Source organism: Ranitomeya imitator, chromosome 1 (assembly GCF_032444005.1).
Source record: "Ranitomeya imitator isolate aRanImi1 chromosome 1, aRanImi1.pri, whole genome shotgun sequence".
NCBI classification, from domain to species: domain Eukaryota; kingdom Metazoa; phylum Chordata; class Amphibia; order Anura; family Dendrobatidae; genus Ranitomeya; species Ranitomeya imitator.
In genome coordinates, this window is record NC_091282.1 from 490,620,442 (window position 1) to 490,633,698 (window position 13,257).

The 13,257-nt window shown below is 44.1% G+C and overlaps 1 protein-coding gene across 2 annotated transcripts in view; it reads right to left on the reverse strand.

Moving 5' to 3' along the window:
- Positions 1–13,257, reverse strand: part of SLC44A1 (solute carrier family 44 member 1) — a 144,316-nt gene that overhangs the window by 79,969 nt on the left and 51,090 nt on the right. For both annotated transcript variants that reach the window (XM_069765915.1, XM_069765906.1), the window contains exons 4-5: positions 9,779–9,915; positions 2,490–2,583 (exon numbers count right to left, since the gene is read on the reverse strand). In XM_069765915.1, the coding sequence (XP_069622016.1) occupies positions 2,490–2,583; positions 9,779–9,915 (231 nt within the window). The remainder of the gene's footprint in view (positions 1–2,489; positions 2,584–9,778; positions 9,916–13,257) is intronic.

Consider the following 13,257-nt stretch of genomic DNA (forward strand, 5'->3'; position numbering starts at 1 on the left):
CAGATCGCTGCTGCGTGTCAAACACAACGAGATCGCTATCCAGGACACTGCAACGTCACGGATCGTTGTCGTTCTCGTTGTAAAGTTGCTGAGTGTGACGGTACCTTAAGTGCCAGAGGCGAGGATGGCCAACACTGAACAGCTGAGTTCATCCAAGTAAGAAAGTTCCAGGAGATTCAACTAAACAGATTAACCCTTGCACTGCTAGCAAAGAAAAAACCTGCGCTGTTTGATAAGATGGAAAGCACTTCTAACCAGTGCAGGAGTTTGCAGAAACAAAACTGCAGAGTATCCCCGTGACACTCTATTTCTGGTTCCCAGGCTACAGTGACTTGTGAATTTTTTGCATTTTTTCATCCAACAAAGATATTCCACACATACCCTTTAAAGGGAACCTGTCACCTGAATTTGGCGGGACTGGTTTTGGGTCATATGGGTGGAGTTTTCGGGTGTTTGATTCACCCTTTCCTTACCCGCTGGCTGCATGCTGGCTGCAATATTGGATTGAAGTTCATTCTCTGTCCTCCATAGTACATGCTTGCACAAGGCAAGATTGCTTTGCGCAGGCGTGTACTACGGAGGACAGAGAATGAACTTCAATCCAATATTGCAGCCAGCATGCAGCCAGCGGGTAAGGAAAGGGTGAATCAAACACCCGAAAACTCCGCCCATATGACCCAAAACCAGTCCCGCCAAATTCAGGTGACAGAGTCCCTTTAAGCTTGAAGAAGGGAACCTCACTCAAAATGTTGCTATACTTCAGTCTGCAGTATAATAAATTTTTTATGTGGATATGAAGGTAAAAAATAAAAATTTAAAAAAGTATTCCTTTCTGTGCCTATTCTTGGTGTGCTATTCCTTTATACAATATTCATTTTCTGATGAAGCAAGGAGTAATGTGCCCTGCTCCATTGGAATAAGCATCCAATTGCTTCTTTATAACATACATTAGAGGTTGATCAACCCACCTTTTGTCTATTGCATGATGATAGTTGTCCAAAGTTATCCAAAGACACTGTAGATTTCTGAAAGCATCATTACTAACAATACACGGAAGCAGAACCAGTGGAAGTGACCACAGGAAGTAACGCCACACAAGACATTCCCAGATATTACTACGTCTCAATAAAGGATTCTGCCAGTAGGATCAACCTCCCTAAGCCGTCTATATGGGCATGACGCTCATAGGAAGCTGAATAAAATACCTAGATATCTGCAATCTAACGTCTTATTCCAGAGAGATTTTTTTTCTTATATGTAAATAAGCTGGTAAAGATCTATGAGCCGGACACTAATCTGCATGAGAATCTGCCTCCAGAGATCATTTTAAATAAAAAGGGGTAATTTCCAGTGTAAAGGTACCGTCACACTTAGCGACGCTGCAGCGATACCGACAACGATCCGGATCGCTGCAGCGTCGCTGTTTGGTCGCTGGAGAGCTGTCACACAGACCGCTCTCCAGCGACCAACGATGCCGGTAACCAGGGTAAACATCGGGTAACTAAGCGCAGGGCCGCGCTTAGTTACCCGATGTTTACCCTGGTTACCATCCTAAAAGTAAAAAAAACAAACAGTACATACTTACCTACAGCCGTCTGTCCTCCAGCGCTGTGCTCTGCACTCCTCCTGTACTGTCTGTGTGAGCACAGCGGCCGGAAAGCAGAGCGGTGACGTCACCGCTCTGCTTTCCGGCTGACCGACGCTCACAGCCAGTACAGGAGGAGTGCAGAGCACAGCGCTGGAGGACAGACGGCTGTAGGTAAGTATGTAGTGTTTGTTTTTTTTACTTTTAGGATGGTAACCAGGGTAAACATCGGGTTACTAAGCGCGGCCCTGCGCTTAGTTACCCGATGTTTACCCTGGTTACCAGCGAAGACATCGCTGAATCGGTGTCACACACGCCGATTCAGCGATGTCTGCGGGGAGTCCAGCGACCAAATAAAGTTCTGGACTTTCTTCCCCGACCAGCGACAGCACAGCAGGGGCCTGATCGCTGCTGCCTGTCACACTGGACGATATCGCTAGCGAGGACGCTGCAACGTCACGGATCGCTAGCGATATCGTCTAGTGTGACGGTACCTTAAGACATGTAAACTAACACAGAACACTAGAGCTGATCTTTGTCTCCTTACAAACACATTTGTTGCAGCTCTACAGCTCTGCTGTATTGCAACACTGTTCTGCAGTGAGATAAGAAAAGCAGAGAGCATCCATTACTCATTACCTACTCCTTTCACATAAAATAAGCTTTGGAGGCAGATTGTCAGGGAGATCTGTGTCCGGCCCATAGATCTTAACAGCTCATTTACATACAAGAAAAAAAAGTATTTCTCTGGAATAAGATATCATTACAGCATGCTACTGTCTACATGCCCATATAGATAGCTTAGGAGGGGTGGTTGATCCTACGGACAGACTCCCTTTAACGGTACCTTGCAGTAGAATAGAGAAATGTGCACGGCTTAGAAGAGACACTTCCCGTTACTTACCTTTCTGGCACTGGAAGCTTTGGGCATAAAGACACTGCTTTGCTATCGGTAGTGTACTGGTTGGGGGATAGTGCATAATCACACAAACGTGATCCTGTTGGAAAAAGTTAGACAAAATGTTTATGAAGTGGACTGATCCGTTTTTCACTTAAAGAATCTAAAACCCCCCCAAATTTACATTACATTTCCTTCAATAACTATGCCTCTGCTGCAGCCCCCCTTCTGCTGTGCTGCCTGTCCAATGTTTGCATCATTGTAGTGTTCAGGCACCACATCCTATGACATGGTGGCACCAGCTACAGCGTCCGGTTTAGTAACTATTGCAGTTTTAGTAACTATGCCCCTAGTCCTGCCGTGCGTTCAGAGCCACGAAGAAGAATGTCACTTTGCTTTCCCTTTGTCTGCAATGGGGGCACTGGATATAGCGATGGCTGGTGCCACCACTGCAAGTTCAAGGTAAAAACACTGAACACATGGCAGGGCTGAGGACATAGTTACTAAAACAAAATATAGCAAAATCGACAGGCACAACCTAGATATAATCTCTAGTCACTACATGCTCACATAGCAAAATCGTTGTCCCCACCGCCCACCCTCCTCAAACCCCCCTCCCCCCCCAAAAAAAAACCCAAGAACTAAGCTGTATAAATAATAGCTGAGCGCACTAGTGGGTTTCACAATACAGTTTTATTAAAGTATCAATGGAAAACACAAGGAAACAGAAATGGTTGAAAACCATTTAAAAGAGCACCACTGTGCTACACAACAAAAGTGCAATTATATAATGTAACAGCATATACATCTATTAAAGCTGATCCACCAAAACCAGGACTAGCATAGAATACAGCATCACAGAGTGCAAATAAAATAAATTAAAACATTATACATTTATTTTAAATAATTAAAATAAAGGTTTTATTCCTCAAGAGGATATTACTTCATCTCTTCCTGGCAGCGAATGACCTTTGCCTTTTATTATGAAGCAAGAAATTGGGTTACTGCAAAAAATAAAGACTGTATACGATTACAAAGACCCAAGATGAAGTAGGGGTCTGCGTGTCCCCATGTGTACCATCAACACATCACATGGCTTCACCAAGGATCTTGGTTTGGGTACATCAGCCCTAGTATTTTCATATATTTGGTTACACCATTTTATGATACTTTATGTTGTGTGGCACTTATGCGTTGCATTGGTCAAGGACCTTTATGTACAGAGGTAGGGATATTCTGGCCACTGTTGGTCAATCAGTTTGGATTTTCGTGTGTAACTCAATGGTGTTTGCAACGATTTGTGTTGTTTCTTAGTGTTCTGCATTGAAGCTTTAATATTGCATTTTTCCCACTAATGTGCATGGTTATTATTCGTTTAACTTGCTTTTTTTTTGGTATAGTTACTAAAGAATGGAAAGTGAGGAAAGGTAGCGTGGCCATTGCACAGCACCATTTCAAATGTAATCATTCACATACAATTAAACATCTCTAATTTAAGATATCCCTTTTTTGACATGAAATCCTTTCTATACCTAGACCAACTGCATACTGATTTTCAATGAGAAAACATGATAAAATGCTCCATTTTCTGTTGGACTTATTTTCTTTCTTATTCACTGTGCCTTCATTTAAGGCCACAAAGCACTCAAGAAACTTTATAGACATGTCAAAGGCAGAAAGCTCTATTTTATTATCCTCTGGTTAGAGATTAATACATAAATCTTTATATTGCTGCTGTAAATGTAAATCTTCACTTGTGAAGATAAGGCAAACCCTCAGGAGAACCATTGACCTCTAGACAAACTTGTGTCCCCAAGCAATGCTAATACTTTCTTGAAGATGTTACTTTAACAGAAAAAAATGAGCATTTCTATTTTCCCAGCTACATAAAATATTACATCTCTTATATTCTATATATCAAGCTAAGGGGAAGTGGTTTATACAATGAAGAAAGAAAATTAACAGAATTAAGAAGCTGATTAAGAACACAGATTGCCCTACTGTAAGATAATGCCTTCAAATGGAGGTAATCTTATGAGATTTATACTCTTATATGATCTACAGTCATTATTATATATATATATATATATATATATATATATATATATATATATATATATATATATACATATACATATATACATACATACACACACACACACCTCAAAAAAAATAGAGGGAACACTTAAACAACACAATGTAACTCCAAGTCTATCAACCTGTCCAGTTTTGAAGCAACACTGATTGTGAATCAATTTCTCCTGGAATTGTGCAAACGGAACAGACAACAGGTAGAAATGATAGGCAATTAGCGGAACAACTCCTATTGCTCAGGTAGTGTGGCACATCAAGGATGGCACATCAATGCGAGCTGTGTCAAGAAGGGTAGCTGTGTCTATAAACAGTGTTCAGAGCATGGTGTAGATACCAGGAGACAGGCCAGTAGACCAAGAGTTGTGGAGGGGGCCATAGGAGGGCAACAACCCAGAAGCAGGACTACTACCAGACCCCGGAAAAATGACCTCCAGCAGGCCACTAACATCCAGGCGTCTGCTAAAAAGGTCAGAAACAGACTCCATAAGGTTGGTAAGAGGGCCGGACATCCACAAGTGGGTATTGTGCTTACAGTCCAACACCATGCAGGGCGATTGGCAGATTTGACATTGGTGTCCTGTGCTCCTCACGGATGAGAACAGGTTCACATTAAGCATTTCTTTGGAGAGCCGCACAGCCCTCTATGGGCTAACCAGAGGTACCCTGCCTGCCATTAGATATCAGGATGAGATCCTCAGACTCATTGTGAGCCCATATGCAGGTGCAGTGGGCCCTGGGTTCCTTCAAATGCATGACATGCTAGGCCTTATGTGGCTGAAGTGTGTCAGCAGTTTCTGCATGATGAAGACATTGATGCTAAGGAATGGCCTGCTTGTTCCCCAGACCTAAACCCAATCCAGTACATCTGCAAAATCATGTCTCGTTCCATCCACTAACTCCACATTGCACCACAGACTGTTGAGTCAACAGGCGTTGACAGATGCTTAATCCAGGTCTAGGAGGATTCCTCTGGAGAACATCTGCCGCTTCATCAGGAGCATACCCAGGCGAGGTCATACAGGCCACATACACTACTGAGCATCATTTCCTTGTCTTGCAGCATTTCCACTGAAGTTGGATCAGCCTGTAATTTGATTTTCTACTTTGATTTTGAGTATCATTCCAAATCCTGACCTCCATAGAATATTAGTTTTGATTTACATTGATCATTTTTTTGTTTTACTGTTCTCAACACATTCCACTATGCAATGAATAAACATTTGCTACTGGAATATTTAATTCAGTGATATCTAGGATGTGGTATTTTGGTGTTCCCTTTATTTTTTTGAGCATATACACACACACACACACACAATAAATATAAAAATGACTAGATGGTGGCCCGATTATAACGCATCAGGTATTCTAGAATATGCATGTCCACGTAGTATATTGCCCAGCCACGTAGTATATTGCCCAGCCACGTAGTATATTGCCCAGCCACGTAGTATATTGCCCAGCCACGTAGTATATTGCCCAGCCACGTAGTATATTGCCCAGCCACGTAGTATATTGCACAGCCACGTAGTATACAGCACAGAGCCACGTAGTGTACAGCACAGACACGTAGTACACTGCCCAGTTACATATATAACAGGTTAAAAACTAAAAAAAAGAAACATATACTCACCTTCCGAGGGCCCCTTGTAGTCCTGTCGCCTGTGTGCAGTGCACGCGGCGTCTTCCGGTCCCAGGGTTGGTATGTGCGCAGGACCTGTGATGACGTCGCGGTCACATGACCGTGAAGTCATGGCAGGTCCTTCTCGCATAGCATCCTTAGCACCGGAACCTGCCGCTTGCACTGCCGAGGACAGCGCCACGTCGGAGGGTGAGAATAACTTTCTTATTATTATTTGTAACATTAGAGCTTTTTACGATTGATACTGCATACGCAGCATCAATAGTAAAAAGTTGGTCACACAGGGTTAATAGCTGTGTAACCGGAGTGCGTTACACCACGCTCTGGTAATGCTGGCATTAACCCTGTGTGAGGGCTGACTGGATGGGAGTATGGAGCGGGCACTGACTGCGGGGAGGAAAGAGCGGCCATATTGCCGCCGGACTGTGGCCGTCGCTGATTGGTCGTGGCAATGGTCGTGGGTGTTTTGCCACGACCAATCAGCGACTTGGATTCCATGACAGACAGAGGCCGCGACCAATGAATATCTGTGACAGACGGACAGACAGAAGGACAGACGGAAGTGACCCTTAGACAATTATATAGTAGATAAGTGTCTCTGAAGAGGCAATTTGCATACTGTTTAAATGAGGCAGATATTAGCTTCCGAGCTTTTTATTATAATTATTTATTTATATAGCACCATTAATTCCATGGGTCTGTACATGAGAAGGGGTTACATCAAAATAAAAAATATCACTTACAGTAAACAAACTAACAATGACAGACTGGTACAGAGGGAAGAGGACCCTGCCCTTGCGGGCTTACATTCTACAGGATGGTGGGGAAGGAGACAGTAGGTCGAGGGTTGCAGTAGCTCCAATGGTGTTGAGGTGGTCATTACAGGCTGTAAGCTTCCTTGAAGAGGTGGGTTTTCAGGTTTCTTTTGAAGGATCCAAAAGTAGTGGATAACCGGATGTGTTGGGGCACTGAATTCTAGAGGATGGGTGAGGATGGGTGAGGATGGGCGAGCTTTCCCTCATTTGCACGACAAATAAATCATCAAGTATACAGTCTGCTTATTGTGCTTTGGATATATGAAGTTTGTATTCTGCTGACCGCAAATTTAGGATTATTACAGCCAGGTATATTATTCTCTGAAGAGTTGCGATGTTTCAAAACAAATATACTTTGAAGATCTGGCCAGGGACCATAGCCAGAAAGGGGACTAGTTCTGCTCCTCCCCGACTGGCTTCTCCCAGCGCCACAACAGGTGATTGACCAGTCTCTCTCTCTCGAGTTTACATAGGGAGAGACCTGTCAATCACCTTTAACAGCGCTAGGGAAAAGCTGTCAAGGGCGGTGGTATAAAAAAGTCTCATCTCCTGATATGGTCCTTGGCAGGTTCTTCAAAATATTTTATCACTGAATTTCCGGAGAGTTTCAGAAAATAATATACCTGGCTCCAAACATGCAGTCAGGCTACGTTTCATACTGCAAGAGGTTTGATGGGTCTCCTCTAAGCAGCGAATATTAGTGTTGTGAACACGGAAAAAGCGTTTGTATTCATCAAAATTTGTACATGAACTTTTCTGCAAGGAATCCATATTTTAAGTCAGTTATTATCTGGTAGACCCAGGTTATGTCCCCCATGGGCTTCTTTGGGGGACAGGCCAAGCAAGTGCAGATCTTTGGAATCACTATGGAAGTATACTAACACTTCTCTGTGCAGTGAGCACGTGCATTCTTGGCCTGGTCCTTCTAACTGCACTGGGCTATTCTTATCTGTTCCAATCAGGTGTGTTTGAGACTGTACTAGGTGAGGAACATGGCTAGAAATCAATGATGCTATAATTATAAACAAATAAAAATAATAATAATAATAATCTATATACATAATTGTCTAAGGGGTACTTCCGTCTGTCTGTCTGTCCTTCTGTCACGGTTATTCGTTCGCTGATTGGTCTCGGCAGCTGCCTGTCATGGCTGCCGCGACCAATCAGCGACGGGCACAGTCCGATTAGTCCCTCCCCTATTCCCCTGCACTCACTGCTCGGCGCCCGCTCTGCAATCCCCTCCACTCACCGCTCACACAGGGTAAATGGCAGCGGTAACGGCCCACGGTGTAACGCACTCCGTTACCGCTGCTATTAACCCTGTGTGTCCCCAACTATTTACTATTGATGCTGCCTATGCAGCATCAATAGTAAAAATATGTCATGTTAAAAATAATTTTAAAAAAACAAAAAACCTGCTATACTCGCCATCCGCCGCCTTTCTCGCTCCCGGGATCGCTCCATTGCAAGCGGCAGCTTCCATTCCCGTCCCAGGGCTGGTGTGCGACAAGGACCTGCCGTGACGTCAAAATCATGTGACCGCGACGTCATCATATGTCCTGCTCACACCAGCCCTGGGACGGGACCGCAAGCTACCGCTTGCAATGGAGCGGTCCCGGGAGCGTGGCGAGGAGCGGCAAAGGCAGCGGAGGGTAAGTATAGCAGGACTTCAACGGGCTATAGGTGAGCATATGTTTTTTTTGTTTGTTTTTTTAAGTCTCTATACTACGTGGCTCTGTGCTGGCCAATATACTACGTGACTTGGCAATATACTACGTGGCTGGGCAATATACTACGTGGCTGGGAAATATACTACGTCACTGGGCAATATACCGTACTACGTGGGCTGTGCTATATACTATGTGTCTGGGCAATACGTGACTGGGCAATATACTACGTGGCTGGGCAATATACTACGTGACTGAGCAATATACTACGTGGCTGAGCAATATACTACGTAGCTCTGCTATATACTATGTGGCTGGGAAATATACTCCGTCACTGGGCAATATACCGTACTACGTGGGCTGTGCTATATACTACGTGGCTGGGCAATATACTACGTGGCTGGGCAATATACTACGTGGCTGGGCAATATACTACGTGGCTGGGCAATATACTACGTGGCTGGGCAATATACTACGTGGCTGGGCAATATACTACGTGGCTGGGCAATATACTACGTGGCTGGGCAATATACTACGTGGCTGGGCAATATACTACGTGGCTGGGCAATATACTACGTGGCTGGGCAATATACTACGTGGCTGGGCAATATACTACGTGGCTGGGCAATATACTACGTGGCTGGGCAATATACTACGTGGCTGGGCAATATACTACGTGGCTGGGCAATATACTACGTGGACGGGCAATATACTACGTGGACATGCATATTCTAGAATACCCGATGCATTAGAATCGGGCCACCATCTAGTAATAACAATAATGATAATAATAAATGCACAAGAGAAAATGGGATGTACCTAGGAAATGTAGCGTTCAATAGGCCTGGGGCTGTCATGTGGTCGGAAGCACTGGACTGACAATTCTGCCTACACTCATGTGTGACAGAAAGAAGGCGTCCCAGATGAAGAAAGGAAAACAGGAGGTTGGTGCTTTGTCATACTAATGTAGATGGGAGTTAAATCAGGTAGCCTTAACCCGGATCACATTTTTCATCTCGAGTGTCGATAAGTAAAGCTAAGCTCTCAATTCCAACTACTACATTTCATTTTTACACTCACCATTTGTTTCAGCAAACTTTTTTACATCGTTTAGTGTTTTCAGCTCCTGATGCGGGCACTCAGAAACACATAAAGCCATGGACTTTATTTTTCGGTTCACTAAATCCAACTTGCAAGGGTCCAAGAAGAAAACATACCTAACAGTCACAGAATTAGAAAAAAGCCTGTTACACTTGTATACTGTAGGGCATGGGAACAAATGACCGTATACAACACTATAAATAAAGCAGGAAAAGCCAGTGATCAAATAATATCATAATAGCTGGACAGCAGTGTTAACCATTATTACATTTCTTAAAGGGCTATAGGCAATACTGGATTTCAGGAGTGCGCTGTTCCCCTGCCTGCAGACTTTCTGGTTGTTGGCAGGAATGGTTGGGCGCCAGCATCCATGTGCACTACTGAGATCCATGCAGCCCTGAATCATATAAACTGTGCATGTTCAGCCACCACTCCTGGTCTGCTTGGCTATGATCAATAAACATGAGGTGGGGGCAAAAGAATAATAAGAATCTTTATTTATATAGCGTCAACATATTCCGTAGCACTTTACAGTTTAAGAGTTAATACACAAGTCCTAAGTAACAACGTTCAAAATAATACAATAATTAAAGCAAAATAAGTTGACCCTGCTCATGAGAGCTTACAATCTACAATGAGGTGGGGGAGTTACAAAGTACAGGCGTGTATGTACAATGATGGTCCAGCCATCTTGAGGGAGTGGGACATAGATAAAGACTGCATGAGCTAGTCACCAGACAGTATTTGTTGTGCGGTTAGGTGCGGTGGAGTTTGATGGAGGGTTATTCTCAGATAACTAGTGAATGTGCCACACACACACTTTGAGTAGGAATGGGATAGGCCACTCTGAACAGATGTGTTGAGGAGCACCCAAAACTGTGTAAATTGTGTATAGTCCTAATTTCTTGGGTTAGAACATTCCAGAGGATTGGCGCAACACGGGAGAAGTCTTGGAGCCGGAAGTGGGAGGAACAGATTAATGCAAAGATTAGTTGAAAGTCGCTTGCAGAGTGTAACGAGCGGGTACGCCGATAAACAGGAATGAGGGAGGAGAAGTAGGGGGTGCCGCACTGTGGAGAGCTTTGTGGGTGCGATCAAGCAGTTTGAACTGAATCCTATAATGAATAGGCAGCCAATGCAATGACTTGCAAAGAGCGGACGCGTTCAAGTATCGATTAGTCAGATGGATGACCCTGGCTGCTGCATTAAGGATGGACTGGAGAGGGAAAAGTCAAGTGAGGGGGGATGCCAATTAATAATGCGTTGCAGTAGTCCTGGTGAGAGTGGATCAGGGCAACAGTGAGTGTTTTTGTTGTTTCCGTGGTGGGAAAGGGGCAGATTCTAGAGATGTTCTTTAGGTGTAAGCATTAGCAGGCAAGAGATTGAATATAGGATGTGAAGGAAATATTGGTGTCAAACATAACAGACAGCGCGCATGCTGCCCAGTCATTATTATGTTGCCACCCATGGAGAGGGAGATGTCAGATCTAGCTAGGTTAGTAGACGGCGGGAGCAGAAGAAGTTCAGTTTTGGAAAGGTTGAGTTTCAGATAGAGAGCGGACACAATGTTGGAGACTGCGGACAGACAGTCACTGGTGTTCTGTAGCACAGAAGGTAAGGTCTGAGGAGGACGTGTACAGTTGTATGTCATCAGCATAAAGATGGTACTGAAAACCAAGTCTGCTGAAGGTCTATCCAATTGGGGCTGTGTAGTGAGAGAAGAGAAGGGGGCCAAGGACTGAGCCCTGAGGGACCCTAACAGTGAGAGGGAGAGGAAGTGGAGCCAGCAAACGATACCCTGAAGGAGGTCAGAAAGATAGGAAGAAAAAAAAACAGGAGAGGATAGTGTCCTTTATGCCCATTGACTGAAGCATAGATAGTAGGAAATGGTGGTCAACAGTGTTGAAAGCTGCAGAGAGGTCGAGAAGAATGAGCAGAGAGTGGTCACCGTAACATTTTGCTGTCAGAAGGCCATTGGTCACTTTGATGAGTGTAGTTTCCTTCAAATGTAGGGAGTGGAAACTAGACTGTGATGGATCTAGGAGGGAGTAAGTGGAGAGATAACGGGTAAGGCGAGAATAGGCGCTCCAAGAGTTTAGAGATGAGGAGGAAGTTGTAGACTGGTCGGTAGTTATTTGTGCAGGATGGATCAAAGGAGGGTTTTTTAAATAATGAAGTTATGACATAGTGTTTGAAGGAGAAGAGGAAAATGCCAGCAGAGAAAGAGATATTGAAGATTATAGTTAGGCGAGTAGTGACTTCTGGAGAGAGAAACTGAAGGAGATGTGAGGGAATGGGGTCAGTAGTGCATTTAGTCAGACGAGAAGAAGAAAGGAGCCTGGAGATGACTTCTTCTGTGATGGGATCAAATGTGGACAGTGAGCCAGGGAAGATGCAGGGGGAGAATGGGAGTCCAGGAAAAACAAAATCCAGCTCACCATACCGACATTCCCAGGAGCTCGGAGCACGGAACCGCTGTGTCAGGGCGTGGACGAACAGGAAAGAGAAGGAGATCCAGCTCAACGAAATAGTGAAAAATCCATAATTTATTTCACTCAAAATACAGTGAAAGGACAAAACATCAGCATACAGAAAAAATTATAAAAACAAGGTCAACGCGTTTCCGGTGACTAAGCACCCTTAATCATGATTAAGGGTGCTTAGTCACCGGAAACGCGTTGACCTTGTTTTTATAATTTTTTCTGTATGCTGATGTTTTGTCCTTTCACTGTATTTTGAGTGAAATAAATTATGGATTTTTCACTATTTCGTTGAGCTGGATCTCCTTCTCTTTCCTGAGAATGGGAGTCACAGCACTTGGTGCCTGACAGCGGATTTCCTGATGGATATTCTCTAGTTTCCCTATAAAATGGGAGGCCAGGTCATCAGCACAGTGTCTGTGATAGGGACCTGTGTTTTCAGACTGAGGAGGGAGTGAAAGGTGTCAAAGTTTTTTGGGGCTGTTAGATAGTGAGGAGATCAGGGTAGTGAAGTAGGTCTGTTTGGCGAGGTGAAGGGCAGAGTTGCAGGTCCTTAACACAAATTTGTAGTGGATGAAGTTTTCTGGTGTGTGAGTTTTCCTCCATAGGCGTCCAGCAATCCTAGAGCATCGCTGGAGAAATTAAGGCCATGTTCACACCATCCTTTTTTTCATGCGGAATCGCCGCGATTTTCCCGCTGCGGGTCCGCAGCTGTTTTCCATGCAGGGTACATTACAATGTACCCTATGGAAAACAGGAACTGCTGTGCCCACATTGCGAAAAATCGCGAACGAAAAAAGCCGCGCTGAATAGCCGCGGTAAAAAAGAAGTACCATGTTGCTATGTTCACACGTTCCTGATTTCCCTCCTTTTTTTTCAGGACTAAAAACCGCAGCTCTTGGCAGAAAACGCAGGTCCTTTTTTTGGTGCTTTTTTGGTGCGTTTTTTGATGCAGTTTTCTATGCAGAGTCTGTGTTT